Source organism: Piliocolobus tephrosceles, chromosome 15 (genome assembly GCF_002776525.5).
Source record: "Piliocolobus tephrosceles isolate RC106 chromosome 15, ASM277652v3, whole genome shotgun sequence".
NCBI classification, from domain to species: Eukaryota; Metazoa; Chordata; class Mammalia; order Primates; family Cercopithecidae; genus Piliocolobus; species Piliocolobus tephrosceles.
The window spans coordinates 98,761,677-98,779,723 of record NC_045448.1 but is presented as its reverse complement, the minus strand read 5'-3'; the positions used below and the strand labels follow the sequence as shown (position 1 = coordinate 98,779,723).

The window sequence follows — 18,047 nt, the reverse complement described above, 5'->3', positions numbered from 1 at the left end:
CTCACAGTTCTGGAGGCTGGAAGCCCTATGTCAAGGCCCCAGGAGATTTGGTGTCTGGTGAGGGCCCAATTCCTAGTTCACGGATGGTGCCTCCTTGCTGTGTCCACATGGCAGAAGCAGCGGTATTTTGTTATAGGCGCCTGAACCAATTAAGATACCATCAGATCTCTAAGGTTTCTTCTAGAACTTAAACACCATAATTTTATGATAGATTTAAAGAGCTTGAGATGCTCTCTGAGCCTAGTCTTCAATGTAAGAGTTAAAATCCTGCTCACTGCTGAGCATGTCTCATGAAACAGCATCTTGCTCTTTTTTTTTTTTTTTTTTTTACGGTGACTTTCATTCTTTCATTCTTTTTCATGCAAAGATGTAGCAGTTTAAACATTATTGAACAAGCTGTAGATAAAGTCATTACTTGGTGAGAAAATGCTGGTTCATCTAATACACAGCATGCTAGCCATTGGAAGGGTTTTGTAATGGTCACATTCTAGATCATCGCAGTATGATTTATCCGAAGCACGCTGCTGTGACACCTCCAACCAAAATGCTCAAAACCAGGTAAATTCTGTGCAGTAGGATTTTATGATTAACGTGAGAATTGAAAGAAAAACATTTCATCTCTTGTCCCAAGTCTTGCTAAAACACACAGCCGCACACCATCCCTCGGTCAGGGCAGGATGGGAGGCATTGAAACTGTCTGGGTGTTCTGCATGGGTGAGGACCCACCTACCTCACGTCTCCCTGAAGGATCCCCCTGGCCTGCAGCCTGCTTTGGAGTTCGCTATTGACCCCAAGGTGAGCAGGCTCCAGGGACGTGCCGGCGAATGTGCTCTTCCAAAAGGCGACACAGACAGGTGAGCAGGGGCCCTGGACGATCGGGGCTCCCAGTCTGCCATATTCTGGTTGGCTATGGTTTCATTATGGTAGCTAAAGACAGACCGAGTCTGAGAAGTGGGTATGAGGATTTGCCTGTCTTGTGGAGAAAATATGTAAAATTCTGTGAGAAAAAAATCGTGTTACCCTGTTAAAATAAACACACATTGGGGTGCAAATTGTGCCTCTGTTACAACTGGAAGCAGTAGGTGGTTTTACTTTAATGAAGGATGAGGCGATGAAGCAGAGATGCATAGAAAAACTACACACAGAGAATGAAAGGAAACTGGGATCCCGGTGCCGGCTCTTTACCTACAAGGTAATGAGTTTGCCTTCAAATTAGAGAGAGGCAGTCGCTTAGAGCCTGCACCACTCAGGGACTTGCCCTCGGTCAGGACGCACAGCTGCAGTGCTCCCGTCTCCCAGGCGCACAGGAATCCCTGTTTGTTCTGCAGCAGAAATCTTCCCTTTGAGATGTCCTGGCTGTCACCTGGCTGGGTCACAGCTCCAAGTGAAGTCCAGGCAAGAGAAGGACGAGAGATCACTGGGTCCCCTGAGCCTGCCCCCATGTAAAGGATCTCCTGACTCTAGGGTTGCAGTTTACTTAATTATCCTCACAGAAAGGCCACCTGCACTCTTGGTGCACTTTTCTCTTCCCACTCCCCCTCCTACCACTGAGATACCTTACCCAGGCACCCTCCCCCTGGCCACAGCTTTCTTGCTCTGGTATCCTTAGCAATCAGGAGGACTGAGCACATTAAATCTTCGTATGCCAGCATTCAGGGTCTCCCATCCCTTCTGTTCTAGATGACCCTGGCTCTGGCCTTTGGGCAGGATCAGGGTGCAGGGAAGAAAAGGGACCTGCTTTCTCGGCAACCCAGCAACTTGGTCCCAGTGACGTCTTTCCCACACAGTACCCCTCCAGCCTGCCAAGACCTGTTAACTGCTGTTCTGGGGCCCTGGCCTGTCACTGGTATTACATTTCTTATCCAAAATCTTCATTATCTGAACCTCAGCCCCTCTCCCATCTGGAGACACAGGGGCCTGTTCATTCTGTAGAGAAAGAGAAAAGGTTTCTCTCCGCCTGGACGTGCAAGCGGGCAGGGAGGGAGTGGAATAGATTCTTGGCACCCCAATTCAGAGTCCTAGTTTCATTTCCCATAGAAATCATATTACAGATGATAATGCTTTCCATAAAAACCACGCTGGACGCCAGTCGCTGTCAGAACTATGCTTCTTGACTATTATGGATTAAATGGGGATTTACTGGGTGTGCAGTCTGTGCCACATCACTGGCTGGGTATGTTGGGCCAATTCCCTGACCTCTTGTAGCCTCAGTTTCCTCATTTTCATGAATGAAGAAGTTGCCCACTTTGTCACAGGACTGTTGTGAGGGTTTAGATAACATAGGTGTCAGTAAAGTCAGGTCCCTCTCCATCCCCAGACACCTGCCTCTTGAATTTCACTGCACCAGCAGCTACATACAGCACTGCTCCCATGGAAGAACCTTTGCTTCCCAGGTGGCAAAGTCTGGCAGGCAGGCTTTCTGTTTTGGTGGCCATCTGACACTGATAGGATGATGACCAAGTGTTTTTAAAGAGGGCTTTGGCCTTCTTTTGGTAAAATATCATTTAGAGCAACAAGAAAGCCACAGCTTAGTTAATAAGAGTAAACATTGTTATCCACAGAGCACCTCCTGTGCTCTATAGCATCAGCTGAATGCCGGTGCCTGTCATGGGCCAGATTGCATCTTCCTGAAATTCATATGAAGTCCCAATCCCCAGGACCTCAGAAGGTGATTGTGTTTGGAAATGGAGCCTTTACAGAAGTGATTAAGTTAAAATGAAGTCACTGGGGTGGGCCCTCATCCAGTCTGACTGGTGTTCTTATAAAAAAGGAGATTGGAACACAGACACACTCAGAGGGAAGACCATGTGAAGACATACAGGAAGAAGACAGCATCTGCAAGTCCAGGAGAGAGGCCTTGCAAGGAACCAACCCTGCCAGCACCTTGCTTTGGACTTCCAACCTCCAGAACCGTGAGGAAATAAATGTCTGTTGTTTAAGCCACCCAGTCTGTGGTACTGATTATGGTAGCCTGAGCAGACTAACATGTTCACATTTGGGGGGTAAGAAAATCAGTACACAGACATTTATTAAGTAATTTGACCAAGAGCATGCAGCTCTCTATCAGTCTGCACTGACCCTCTGAGTTGCCCCAAAGACTACTTAGATCACATTCGAACAAAACAGGTTAAAATTTCTGCTGCATGCTTGCTATGTACAGTGTTCCAGTCTTAATGGAGAAGTATAAGCTCTGTGCAGGCAGAAAGCATGCTTGTCTGCTCATTTCACCCTCCACCAAAGTCTAGGTTGGTGCCTGGTATGTCTCAGGAACTCAGTGGCTGTATTTTGTTTTTGAAAGAAGTCACTAAAGTAGAATATTCATGTATCAATTATGTATAACATATTGTGATGGCCACTCTCTAATGTCTTTTTTGCTGATCTTGTCGCCTTTATCTTCATGGCCTGATGAATATTCCAAAACCTGCTCTTCCACAGGCGTTTTTTTCTCAAATAGCTTTTGTAAGTTACATGTTTGCAAAGGTCCATTAAAAGTTTATTGTTCATTGTTATTTCTTGACATCATTGTTGCCAATAAAAGTTGGCCTCAGCCTGGCCCCGGTGGTCCCAGCTTGCTAGCCGTTTGATAAGGCCGTAAGGCCTTCCTGGTTGAACTTCGGGCACTACTGCCTTCTGGACAGAAAAAGTTCGCTTTCATGGATGGCCTGCCTTCCGGATTGTGGAGCTGTGGTGTTATCCTGGTGCTCTCATTGTGTAGTTGAACCATCCTGCATTTGAAATCCCATGAAAGGATGAGTTCTCAGATTTGGAGGTTTATGTTTTTGTATAATGTGGGTTAACCCCAAGTAGAGATCTAAGTGTTTCACCTGTTCTAATATTCTGGCTTACTCTTGTGTTTCCCATGCACGTGAATAAAATGTGGTACAAAGAGAAATGTCAGAGGACATTAGCATAAATGAATCAGTGTATTTGCTCTGAAACGTACGTGGCCTCACATGCCTCCTGGTGCCGCGTCGGTGCACGTCCTAGGACAGTGGCTGCTGGGCAGGGCTGGTCTGCCCCAGGGGGGCAGCGGCCCAGCTCTCCATCATTGAGGACAATCAGCCTTTTTCCCCTCTTGACTTCCTGCCCACTCAGCAAGGCGATAGAAGCACAAGTAATTCTTAGGACTGATCCCCTTTATTCTAGTTTAAGGAAGAAAAGGAGAAAGGGGTACAAGAAGCTACCCATGGAAGTGCTTTGAGGAAGTCATTTTGAGGAGTCTATAAATGACTAACCCTCCACACTGGTTAAGATAGAGGTCAAAGCAGAGCTGTGGTGGGAGCACTCATCTCTCAGGACAGCTAAGGAAGGCCACATCTGCTTGTGTGGGGTATGTCCCCAGCTCTGGGGCAGACATGCTTTCCTCTCGTAGAATGTTCCAGAATTCCATGCATTTTAACACAGTTAAAACATTTTTACCTTAGGCCTTTTCTAGCATTTTTCATCACGCACAGGAAGAAATGTTTCTCATTCTGATTCAATACTCACATCTGTGACTGAAGAAACAGTACTTACTGTAATTGTGTTTGATGCACTGAAATTTTCTACTTATTCCCTTAAATTCAACACATACCTGTAGGCTGGTTGCAACCCATTAAACTAGTTTTTATGATCCACTAGTGGGCTTTGAATCACAGTATGAAAAATTGTGTCTTCGATTTAAGGTATCAGCTAAGTTTTCCTAATGCACTCATCACAATCTGTTGTGGGAAATTAGTCTGCTGTTTTGAAAGAAGAGAAGAATTGTAAGATGAGAAGAAAGGTGAAGATGATGGGTTTTGCCCATTAGGGCTGTTATGCTGCCCAGGGGTGAAGGTGAGGGCAGTGAGTGTCCCAGGAGTGGAGGAGGCAGTGGCAAGGCAGCTGGGGGCAGGGCAGGTTATGCAGGCTGTGCTCCCTAAGACTGGATGGTCTTAAGAGTTCTAAGGGGTCTTTGAATTCATTTAGTCTGACTTCTCACCCATTCAAGGAATGAAAAAGGTATTTTTTCTGCATTTACACTTTATTTTTCTCAGAGGCACAGGGATGCTCTAAAAACGGTTATTTCAGAAGGAAACTTTCTACTCTTCTCATTATCTTTTGTGTCAGTGGTACTTCGGCATTTTTTGGTTTTGTTTGATTTTAGAGACGGGGCCTCCCTCTGTTGTACAGGCTAGAGTGCAGTGGAGAGATCACGGCTCCCTGCAGTCTCGAACTCTGGCTCAAGCCATCCTCCCACCTCAGCCTCTCCAGTAGCTGGGCCCACAGATGTGCACCACAGGTGGCTAATTTTTTTTTTTTTTTTTTTTTTTTAATTTTTTGCAGACACAGGGTCTTGCTATGTTGCCTAGGCTGGTCTCAGACTCCTGGTCTCAAACAATCCTCCCGCCTGGGCCTCTCAAAGCCTGGGATTCCAGGCGTGAGCCACCGTGCTGGCCCTGTGACATGTTTTTATGGGTAAAATAGATCAGTTTAAATAGTTCTCAACTTTAAGTAACTTCACAACTACAGGAGGCAGCTGCCAGCAACCTTATTTTTCTGGTGGTTATTACAGTTTGTAAGCACTGTCCATGTGTCCCCTTGTATTTAACTGCCAGAGAAACTGCGTGGAAATCCCGGTAGGCTGGGGAGTGGGGTGGTGCCCAAGTGCCCCGCGCCACTGAGCCTTGCTGTGTCTCCACAGGCCTTGGCAAGACGCGCAGGAAGACCAGCGCGCGGGACGCGTCCCCCACGCCCAGCACGGATGCTGAGTACCCCGCCAATGGCAGCAGCGCCGACCGCATCTACGACCTCAACATCCCGGCCTTCGTCAAGTTCGCCTATGTTGCCGAGCGGGAGGATGAGCTGTCCTTGGTGAAGGGGTCACGTGTCACCGTCATGGAGAAGTGCAGTGACGGTTGGTGGCGGGGCAGCTACAACGGGCAGATCGGCTGGTTCCCCTCCAACTACGTCCTGGAGGAGGTGGACGAGGCAGCTGCAGAGTCCCCGAGCTTCCTGAGCCTGCGCAAGGGCGCCTCGCTGAGCAATGGCCAGGGCTCCCGCGTGCTGCACGTGGTCCAGACGCTGTACCCCTTCAGCTCAGTCACCGAGGAGGAGCTCAACTTCGAGAAGGGGGAGACCATGGAGGTAATCGAGAAGCCCGAGAACGACCCCGAGTGGTGGAAATGCAAAAATGCCCGGGGCCAGGTGGGCCTCGTCCCCAAAAACTACGTGGTGGTCCTCAGTGACGGGCCTGCCCTGCACCCTGCGCACGCCCCACAGATAAGCTACACCGGGCCCTCATCCAGCGGGCGCTTCGCGGGCAGAGAGTGGTACTACGGGAACGTGACGCGGCACCAGGCCGAGTGCGCCCTCAACGAGCGGGGCGTGGAGGGCGACTTCCTCATTAGGGACAGCGAGTCCTCGGTAAGTGTGCTGCACCCGCAGCTCTGGCTGGAGGCAGTAAATGCGCCTTGCACAGTGGCTCTGTGTGCCACGCCCATTTCACATTGTGTGAGTACACTAGAAAGGCGGGAGATGCAGATGAATGCAATTTAGTGTAATGTTTGCTACTCCATGATTTCCTTGCGTCTGTTTTGGGGATCGTGGGTGTCCATTTCTGGAGGTGGGAGGTTAACTGAAAAAATGTTTGTAGCTGACAAAGGTGGTTCTGCTTCTCTCCGAAGATTCCCCCTCTTGTATTTTACAGACTCAAACATCATTTTCTCTCCTGGTTGCCCATTCTGTGTACGTAGAAGGCCCGAGTGATTTACTTTGTTTCTACTCGGTCTGTTTCCCAGAGAAAGCAATCTTTGCAAGACTGGTGGCTGGTTTCTGACACCGCCTTTTGTTGGTTTGCTTGCTTTCTCTTTGTAAACCGTATAATCCCAAGGTCATTGCCACGGCAGGCAGCGCCACTGAGTTCATCTCTGAAAAGCTTTTAAAACACTTACGAGATGAATTGAAAAGAAAACAAGGGTTCTTGAGAGAGATGAGTTTTGTGTGTGTGCAGTGAGTGGGAGATATGAAGCCACTCGACTGGGGCAGCAGACCCACTTCCAGCGGTGGGCAGGCTGGGGGCAGTGAGTTTCAGGCATGGGGGGTGGAGCCTGCATCCCAGAAGGCAGCCTTTTCGTGTGTGAAGGAAGTATTCGACCAGTTTTGCAAACGTCTTTACAAATACACCTACAATCGAGAGACTTCTAAAACAAGCATTTAGGAGATAGTTTGATGTATTTGAATTGTATTGGTTCTAGTAGGCTTCAATTTCATTTTTAAATGCACACTGTAAGACTAGTAAGTATGTACTACCTGCTGCCCCTGCTGTCCTCTGAAAAGGTTACTGGCACAATAAATAAGTGCACATTCAGGAGTCCTGTTGACTAATCAGAGAAGCATTCAAAGCCCTCCAGAGAAAGGCAAATGGGATCTTCTCCTCTTTGAGGAAGGAGCATCGTGGTGGTGGAAACTGGACTCCTTTGTGGTGTCATCAGTTTTGCGGAGCCTTAGATGTGCTTGGACGGGAATGCCAGCCTGAAAGCTAACTTCATCTGAAATCTGAACTCTGAGATTTTCTTATCAAGTCACCAGAGTTTATCATTCCTGGCAAGACATCACATTGAATTGTTCTCACATGACGAGAGCTCTGTGTACCACTTCCTTTAGATCGAGTTTGAAGCCTTAAGCAAATTAAGGACAGCAGCGCTTTTAACTCAATCGAGCAGAAACTTAGAGAAAGTGCTGGAAAACCAATTACAATATTAAGTGCTTGGTCCAGAGTCCTTAAGGGCTAAGTATAATGCACAAAATATGATCTTGGCTTAAAATGTTTGAATTTGAAGAGACTTCTCAGAAGGAAGTCCTGCAGTGTGGAGACATTGGTCCCAGTCATTATTCTTTCTGCCTAAGATTTGGGGAGAAGAGGAAAGACTTTAGAGAGTAGATGAAAAAGGTGTTCTCCAGGGTTGCTGGCCTTAGGGAGGACCTATGGCTTTTCTGTGGAACATGCACAGGTGGTCACTGTTGTCTGAATACAGGGACCAGATCCCTCTAGATAAGGAGGGATGTATGCATTGGCTGGGTTTCATCTCAGAACTGTACACCCCACTGTCTCAGTTGCCTTGCATTGTTAGAGAATGAGTTAACTTTTTCAAAAGAACTAAAGCACCAATTGTTTGTATTTCCTTTTAACAATTTTTTAATTGGGGGCCTTTCAAGATGTTTTGCATTCTCTCCTAACTTAGAAAGTCAAGGAGCAACATGTATGATTCCAGGAATATAGGGTGGAAAGGGCTTTACTGGCACTTGCATCGACTCTGCACGCATAGCAGCACCGTCTTGGTCTGAGGCTCCACGTGGCCTGATGCTGTGCAGGGCAGCTTGTCCTGATGGATCTTGCCGTGACACAGGCCATTTTCAGCTGTTAGTGTGCATGCCTTGTGCCACGGGGATTCTACAAGAGCCCTGAGGTGTATGGCTTCTTTTCTCCTGACTGCAGAACCAAGCCAGATTTGCTGCGTTTCCTGTTCATGACCAAGGCTGTTCTCAGCTGTCATCTGTGACTGCCGGGGACGTGTCCTGGTGGACAAGTGGACAAGTCCTTTGCTTGTTTTTTTTCCCACGATCCACTGCCTTCCCCCATCCCCATGTATTTTCCTGCTCATTTTGGTATTTCCCAGGTTAGAACTGGCTTTCACAGCCACCACCAGGCCACCAAGAGCCCTTAGGTTCATGATCTGACATAATTCCTTCACAGCATGCCAGGATGGAAAGGTTTCTGAGGGGTTCAGCCTCCCTGCAGGACTCAGAGGCAGGCATCTTCATTTAATTTCCTTTTCTCTTGGAATCTTTGGGCCTGGGCCTTTAATTGAGGTTACCACATGAAGCCTGGCTTCTGGATAAGCACAGCTGTTTCTTTTGAAATGGATCTTCAACATGTGTATCAGGTTTTAAAATACCCTGAGTGACTGCAGTGTAAATGAGCTAGACTCTTGCTTGACGATATTGAGAGGTGCTTATTTCAGGGAGGACAGACATTGCCACATCCTGCGCTGTCCACTATCAGTAAGTGCTGGGTATTTCAGAAGGATCTGTTGGATATGTTAGATGAATCAGTGAACTAACAAATGAACGAACCTGTTGGGCCCTCTTTCCTGTCGTGAACTTCAGTGCCTGCTGCTTGTTCCTTCCATTTCTTCCTCCTCCGTCGCTCTCCTCTCTCATCTACAATTGTCGTTTATTCTTAGCAGCTTAAGGTGATATATTGTTGGTGCTTATTCTCCATATTTCGTTATCATACCTTCAGCTGTGAGCTATACCTGCTTAAATCCACTCAGAAATCCTACTCACCCTGTGTATGTCCCTCATAAATTCTTTTATATTACATTTTGTCCACATTGATTCTATGGATGTGGCTAGAAAGCTGTACTTAAAATGAACAGTAACCCTTTACTGGGTTTCTGGTAAACTGTACAAGTTGTCAGTATTTTATTTTCTTAATTGCTGCATCCCCCATCCTTATAAAGGTTGTTCAGGAAGTGACAGATCACAACTAGGATATGGTTGGAAAAGGTGCAGAGCTGGCCTGGGTGACTTGCTGGACAGCATCAGCCACAAGTCTGGGAGGCCATTTTCCTCTGTAAGATTTTAGATCCCGAAGAGATCATGTATTTATTATGTCCTGCATAGTATTAGATACTGATATTGTCATACAATACATTTGTTTCCAATAGAGAAAAACTCTCCTGCTAAGGATAATTTAATGCACATATTGGCCATACTAAAAGTCAATGGATGTTTCATTTCTGTTTTTTAAAATACATTAAAAGAGTTTGGCCAGGAAATAAAGTAATTAGAATAGTTCCTTTCTGTATTTTCAAAGTTATTTCTTATAGAAATTATAACTTCTACCCAAAACTCTATTTTCAGGCATTTTCATCATTCCATTTCTCCAAATAATGATTCTCAAACTGTGTAGTGCGTATCAGAATCGCCTCGAGGCTTGTTAAAACAGAAATTACTGGGTCCTACCTGCAGTGGTACTGATTCAGGAGGTCTGGGGCCCAAGAATTTGCATTTCTATTAATAGCACGTTTCTTGGTGGTGATGCTGCTGCTTTGGGGACCACACTTTGAAAACCTTTGATCCCTATGATACATTCCTGGTGGTTTTATACATTCTTGCGACTGTTATTAAAACCATTTCTGCATAATACTACATTTCCAAAATTATAAAAATATTGTCATAAAGCTGAACTTCATTTAGAACTATAGCTTTTGTTGAGTGGAATTTATCTCTTGAAGTGTATGTCTGTTGAGTTTTTTGGGGTTTTTTGTTTTGTTTTTGATTTGGTTTTTTTGTTTTTTACTGTTTAGAGTTTGAAAATAAACTTGCTGTGTTTCTGCTGGTGAATTGGAAGGAGGCAGTTGTCAGAGCAAAGTGAAAACTGCTTCCAGGGTTTCATGGTTAGGCTCTGTGATCCTTAGGTGTTTCTTCATAAATGAGTTAATGTTAAGATGACTTAACCTTAGGTTGCTATGAGCAGTGCCTGTGGGCATCTTTCCAGTTTCAAAGATAACAAGTTATTTTTAATTGCCAGGCTTTTTGCCCAGTACAAAATGGAAGTTTTAAGCCTGGATTTTTGTAATAGTTCTAATTTTAAGCATATTTAACTCTTGAAGATGGAAGGGCCTGCAAGACCATGCAGTGCAGGCTGTTATCTCGAAGTTTAGTGCTCATCACCTGATTCTGATTCTGCCTTCTCATTCTGGCTGGCTCTTCAATGCTGACCTTTAAAACACACCAAGCAATGCATCATTTACTGGGATCTGTGAACACAGGCGTCTTACTAAAAGCTAGTGCTTTTAATACAATCAGTAGCAAACCTGATCAGTAAGAGGTTCATAATTTCTTTCAGGACCATGGCTCTTGGTTTTTCCCAGAAGGTGGAGTTGTGCTGGCCTCGTTCTGGGAGTTCTCCACGGTTGTCACGCACTGGGGTTAAAATTGCAGCTGTGGCTGCAAAAAAATCCGTGACTATGTTGTCTTATAGATTTAGACATCTCTTTGGTTTACAGAACACCATTGTGTTACAGTGTCCTACAGTGTTGAGTACAGTAACATGTTGTGCAGGTTTGTAGCCTGGGAGCAACAGGCCATACCTTATAGCCTAGATGTGTAGTAGGCTGTACCATCTAGGTTTGTGTAAGTTCACCCTGATGTTTGCACAATGACCAAATCGCCTGATGATGTATTTCTCAGAACATACCCTGTCATTAAGCCATACATGGCCGTGTGTGTGTGTGTGTGTGTACATGTATATATATATATATATATATATACACACACACACATGTATAAATATACATATATATATACACACACATATATGTAAAATGGCCCTTCTGGTAGGTGTGAAGTGGTAGCTCGTTGTGGTTTTGATTTGCATCACCACATAACTTTTAATCTCGGCTTTACGTTTTGCTTGTCTTCATTCAGAGGGCATATGTCTCCCCTTTTGAGTTGTATTTCTGTGTGGGGTCTCTCATTTATCTGGGGATGTTTCTCATGGCACTATTACTAAGCATTTCTTTAACATGACCTTTGTAGCATGGCAAGAGCAGCATAGAGTAACAAAATAGAGTTTCAGATCCCTGTGGAGTTGATAACACAGGTTTTAGTCCAACCATAGAAAATCTTAATGAGTGTCATGTCCATCTATGATGGCTTAAAAAGATGTCCATAAATTCTTTACTACTCTTTGCTTCAGAAGGTAGAACCTGACCCTCTTCCCATGAGCATGGGCTGCACTGAGCAACTCACTTCTAATGACCAAGATGTGGCAGAAGCGATGGAGGGCAGCTTCCAAGATGGGCATTTTGTGGTTGGCTCTTTGCTCTCTGTTGATCTAGGGTGAGCCAGCTGCCATGTTGAGAGTACATTCAGGCAGCCCTACAGAGCCCCCCGGGGGTTCATGTGAGCAGACTGCCTTGGAAGTAGAGCCTGCATCCCCAGTCGAGCCTTCAGATGACTGCAGCCTCGGCCAGCATCTTGACTGCATGTTTCAAAAATGTGTGAAGATACTTTGACAAGCTTAAATGTAGAGTACTCTGCCATACTATCAGTACTCGTACTTGTTGAGGAACGAGTGTGGCGTGGTCCTTTTTCATCTGATTTCTTGAAGTCTGTTCTAGAAAGCCAACCATGGAAGGACTACAACAGGTGAGAACAGGACTGATGGAGTTGCTTTCATGGGAATCATTCCCTGGCTCCCTCTGGAGGCAGAGTTGTTTTGGGTCAGGAGTAACTCTGTCTCCATCAGATGCAGGGACTGACTCACTTTGAAAGGAAGAGACCATACAGCAGTGTGGACAGTGTCCCAGCTGTCCCTTCAGGGGAAATTCCCTATGAGGGATGTCTGGAGCAGAGCCAGAGTCCTCAGGACAGAATCAGAAAGGTATCTGCAGACTGGCACTCCCTCCATCATGGGCTGCTTTGCCCATAAATCGCATTCCCGTCTTTTTCTGGTGGCCAAACATTTGTTGATGGGCTTCAACACTGCCAATGTTTGTTCCAGATTTTCTTTCTTCCAGTTCTCAAACTGCATCAGAATCCCCTGAAGGGCTTATTAAAACACACGGTGCTAGAGGTTAAAACACAGATGACTGGGCTCCACCCCAGAATTTCTGCTGCAGCAGGGTTGAGGCAGAGCCTGAGAATTTGCATTTCTTTTTTCTTTTTTTTATTTAATTATTTTGAGATAGGGTCTCACTCTGTCATCTAGGCTGGAGTGCAGTGGCGCTATCATACCTCACTGTAGCCTTGACCTCCCAGGCTCAAGTGATCCTCCCACCCTGACCGCCCAAGTAGCTGGGACCACAGGTATGCACCACCACACCTGGCTAATTATTTTATATTTTGTGTAGAGATAGGGTCTCACCATGTTGCCCAGGCTGGTCTTAAAGTCCCTGGCCTCAAGTAATCCTGCCACCATGGCGTCCCAAAGGGCAGGTATCACAAGTGTGAGCCACCATGGCTGGCCCCTGAGAATATGCTTCCTAACCAGTTCCCAGAGGATGTGGATGCTGCTGGTCTTAAGAGCACACTTGGAGGACATCTTAACTAGTTCACCTTCACACTTCACTTAGAGGTGTTCAGTGGTAACATGTAATGGTGTATGTTAGTATACAGATTGGTCTTTTCAAGATTTCCTACAGAAAATCTACTCAGTTTAAATTAAAGAGCACTCCCCAACTTCTAGCACTCCTGCTTGGCATAAATTGGTTCTACATCCTTAACTTTAAGGTTTCTGGTCAGGAGCCCACAAAATTAAAAATTACCTCTTCTGCTGTGAAAATTTTATTGCTACAACTCATGCGTGCATACAGGCACACACACACACCATGATGTTAAATTAAGGAGCTTGAATTAAAAGCAAATTTCCCTTATGTAGAAAGTCATCTATTGATCATTTGGCTTAATTAAAATTGGGAGTATCATATATTTACAATGATTCACTCCCATACTGCCTCCACTAAAAATGATGCCACTTTATCTCTAAGTTGAGCCTGGCTTTTGTAAACTCTATAAGTGAGACTGCCCTTCATATTTTCCTAAAGGCACAACTTCTAGTACAGAATATACATCTTTACAGAATATTAATCATCTATAGGCTGAGGCCTAATCTGAGACTAACCTTCTGGTTTCTTCCTGGAGTTTCATCCAGGAGCATGCCCTGGGCCTCACATGGCGATGAGATGGGGCTTTTCCCCTCAAAGGAAAAGGTTTGTTCTTATTTGGTCGATTTGGGACAGAGGTATGCATAAATACAAACTATACTTACAATTGTTCCTTTCATTCTTTTCTGTTAACAGCTGTGGCTGGTGGGTGAGCCCAGCTGCCTTGCACAATTCGAGTCTTCTCCGACACTCATTCCCCTGAGTTGTTATTGGTATAAATGGAGTGATTCCTTGTTTTGCAAGAGTTGCACACTTCTTATCAAACATATTTGGGCTTTTGTGAACTCTGTAATAGACAATGGCCTAGGCCTTTGTTAACTGTCTCAGGTCCTGCTCGGAGGTCGCAGAGCGGGGCCGAGCTGCTGGACCCTCAGAACAGGAAGTTCCTGGGCTTTGAGAAAAGCAGAAAGCTGGTCTGAGAATTCCATGAAAAATTTCAGATGTTAGGCTGTGGTCCTGCCACTGGCCACGCATGAACCTGATGCTACCTACCAAGCCAGTGAGTAGAGGATTTACCTTGTTTGGGGTCAGTGAGGCTTCTTAACAGTGGGATAGCCTTTGAGCTGAGCCTTAAGGGAATAGTTGATCATGAGGAGACAGAGGATGACCCCAAGAACACCATGAACAGGAGTGACATTGGGACTGGGGGTGGGAAATCCTTTAGTCCGATGGATTGGAACCACAGGCAGGGGCCAGTTGGGTAGGTGAGTTTTACTCTCGGGCCCCTGAGGGGAGACCAGACTCCCTCCTCCACTCCACCAGCCACACTACCTCTTTAGTGCCACAGAAGCAGGACCTTCTTCCCTTTCTTCACCGAGGTGCCAATTTCCTGAGCAGTCTCTACCAGCCCTGCCTGGGAGAGCACAGGCTCAGCTCCGCATTGTCCAGAGGGCTCTCCTGCCCCCCAGTGCATACCTGTGTGTGCACACACATTCATATATTCACACACGTGCACTCACACGCTACACATACTCTCACACACTCTGAATACTCACATACTCCCTCTCATATCTGCACACGCTCGCACCCTTAGACCTCCGATACCTCTTGCTCCTCTCTCATGCAACTCTGTTTTTTTGTTTTGTTTTCTTTTTTTTTTTTCATAGAACTTACTGCCCTGTGCAGCCATCTGTGCACCTCTATTTATCTGCTTCCCACACTGGATTGTCACAGAGCATATGTCCTGCATGCACACACACGTATCCAGGGTACCGCCTGCCTGGCATGTGTTAGTAACTAATTGTTATTCATTTAATGAATTGATTAAAACTTGATATTTTTGTACAAAGAACATTTATCATTCAGTATCTTCTTTCCTGCATGTTTTTCAGCAAATGAGATAAAAGACCTCTCTCTCTTTCCCTCTCTCTCTCTCTCTCTCTCTCTCTATATATATATATATATATATATATATATTTTTTTTTTTTTTTTTTTTTGAGATGGAGTTTTGCTGTTGTCGCCCAGACCAGAGTGCAGTGGCATGATCTGTGCTCACTGCAACTTCCACCTACCCGGTTCAAGCGATTCTTCTGCCTCAGCCTCCCAAGTAGCTGGGATTACAGGCACGCATCACCATGCCTGCCTAATTTTTTATTTTTAGTATAGATGAGGTTTCACCATGTTGACCAGGCTGGTCTCAAAGTCCTGACCACAGGTGATCCACCTGCCTCGGCCGCCCAAATTGCTGAGATTACAGGCGTGAGCCACTGAACCTGGCCAATAAAAGCTGCATTTTGATTAAAATAATGACATGTTTCTAAAATATTCTGAAATATAAGGCACTGACATCACAGAATTTAAATATTTTTCAATAAAATCTATAATCAAACCATAGTTCAGCTTCCTCTGGGATATTGTGAACTATGTTTAAAATACGACCGGAATTTTCCACTGCTGTTCATATTTTCAAATGCTTAGAATTAGAAAAATTAGCCAGGCGTGGTGGCACATTGGGAGGCCGAGGCAGGAGAATCCGCTTGAACCCGGGAGGCAGAGGTTGCAGTGAGCCAAGATCGCGCCATTGCACTCCAGCCTGAGCAACAAGAGCAAAACTCCCTCTCAAAACAAAAAAAGAATTAGAAAAATTTTGACGTCTTAATTTCTAATAGTGTTAGACATCAGAAATAGTAAAATTTCTAGCCACTGCCTGCATATAAACCACTCTTAATAAATTCCCAGTTTATCAAAAAATAGTTTGGGAAATGAAAAACGGCAGATTTCTTCAGCAGTCAGGGCAACACTGTGTATTCCATAATGAGTTTGCACTTTTCAAATAACTAAAACGCATTTAGCACTGAAACTGGGCTAAGCAGAATTTATTTTTTCTTTGGTTCAGAATTTCAGAATCGTGGACTGCCTCCAGGTCTTTCTGAACATCAGATGCTGTTCTAGATATAAAACAGAGACCTGGCTGGGCATGGTGGCTCATGCCTGTAATCCCAGCACTTTGGAATGCTGAGGCGGGGAGGTGGTGGAATCACCTGAGGTCAGGAGTTCAAGACCAGCCTGGCCAACATGGCGAAACCCAGTCTCTACTAAAAATATAAATATTAGCTGGGGTGGTGGTGGGCGCCTGTAATCCCAGCTACTCGGGAGGCTGAGACAGGAGAATCGCTTGAACCTGGGAGGCATAGGTTGCAGTGAGCCAAGAGTGTGCCACTACACTACAGCCTGGGCAAAAGAGTGAAACTCCGTCTCAAACAAAAAAACCAGAGACCCAGCGTTTGAGGAATGGGTGGTTTGGATTTAGACACACAGGAGATGTGGATGAATTTAGACACAGCTCCCAGCAGTGGCCTGGCTGTAACTGTGTTCTGTTTCCTCCCCAGCCCAGCGACTTCTCCGTGTCCCTTAAAGCGTCAGGGAAGAACAAACACTTCAAGGTGCAGCTCGTGGACAATGTCTACTGCATTGGGCAGCGGCGCTTCCACACCATGGACGAGCTAGTGGAACACTACAAAAAGGCGCCCATCTTCACCAGCGAGCACGGGGAGAAGCTCTACCTCGTCAGGGCTCTGCAGTGACGGCGCCCCGGCCCCACACTCGCCTCCCGGGCCCCACGGTGGAGCTGCCCGCCCGGCCCTGTGGCAGAGGCTCCTCCCGTGGGGACGGCCCCGACGGCTTCTCCGCGAGTCTCTCTTTATGTTCAGGTCGCTTGGTCGGTTTGTCTCCCATTTGCCATCCAGGCCTAACACCCACACGCGAACCCACCCAGCCGGCCAGCTTTAGAGGAGGGGAGGAGAGGGGCGAGTTCACATTATTCCTTTTCCATCGGAAACGGCGCTCGTGCATTCAACTCGTTCCCGCTCATGGAACCCCTCTTTAAAAAGACGCAGGGCACCTGTGAACGCAGGAGCGAGCCTCAGGCCACCCAGCGGCAGCACCCGCGTCCTGGGCACTCTGCGTGCTGGGCAGAGCAGGTGGGCCCCAGTCCTAGCAGCCCTCGCCCGTGTCCTGTGCCCTTACATGGCTCCCGGACTCTGCAGGGAGCCGACACGTTTGCTAATAGCAATACTGGAACCATCAGGTGCGATGGCAGTGAGGAGACTGCCCAGTGCCTTTGGGGCTGTGCTTGCAATAAAGAATTTCCTGGAAAGGCAGTCTGCAAAAGAGGGAACCGGTGACTCAGAAAGACAGATGTTTTGGTAATTTACCCCAAATGTGCCATCCACATAGTGCTTTTTCCTCTTGCCCTTTGGCTTGTTTGAATCTCACAATTATGTATTTAATTCTCAAAGAAATATGTATCTGTAGCCGTTTGTTGACACTAATACAGATGATTAAGGAAAACAGCTGGTCTTTGGGGAAGGGAGCTACCAACACTTTATACACACACGTGCACACACACACACACACACTATATATATATATATATTATTTACAGGGAAATTTTTCAGGGTTTACAAAAGAGTATGTGATTGGTAGTAAGAGACACACAGAAAGTTTATGAAGAAATTGCATTTTCTTTTTCCTTTACATTTGAACTTCTTTATAGTTTAAATATACCGTCTTGAGATGGCACATTCCTACGATTGAAGAAGGGGTCTTGAGATCCCCTAAACTTGCATACCCAGTTTTTTGGATATTGTAATAAAAAAAAAGTATTATGACAAGGCTCTCTGTGTATTTCTCTTTGGGAAAACACCGACTCAGTCATGGGAGAGTAATTACTGAAGCATTCACTCATTGCAGAGTGGGAATCATTTTTAGAGAACAGCTTAACATTTATTACTTGTGTGTTTTCATTTTCTACCCCTACATTTTTGTATATTGAAATAATGAGTTTTAATTAGTGAAACTCCAAGGGAACCCAGAATCTCAAGCTTGGTCTGAACTTTGCTCTTTGGAAAGCAT

The 18,047-nt window shown here is 45.7% G+C and overlaps 1 protein-coding gene across 5 annotated transcripts in view; it reads left to right on the top strand.

Moving 5' to 3' along the window:
• NCK2 (NCK adaptor protein 2) overlaps positions 1-17,807 on the top strand; it is a 156,033-nt gene extending 138,226 nt beyond the window's left edge. For 4 of the 5 annotated variants that reach the window (XM_023211306.2, XM_023211307.2, XM_023211305.2 and 1 more), the window contains 2 exons: positions 5,663-6,384; positions 16,523-17,807. In XM_023211306.2, coding sequence (XP_023067074.1) covers positions 5,663-6,384; positions 16,523-16,717 — 917 coding nt within the window. In that variant the 3' untranslated portion in view covers positions 16,718-17,807. The remainder of the gene's footprint in view (positions 1-5,662; positions 6,385-16,522) is intronic. The other variant, XM_023211309.2, reaches the window with a different exon arrangement.
• The last annotated feature ends 240 nt before the right edge of the window (positions 17,808-18,047 follow it).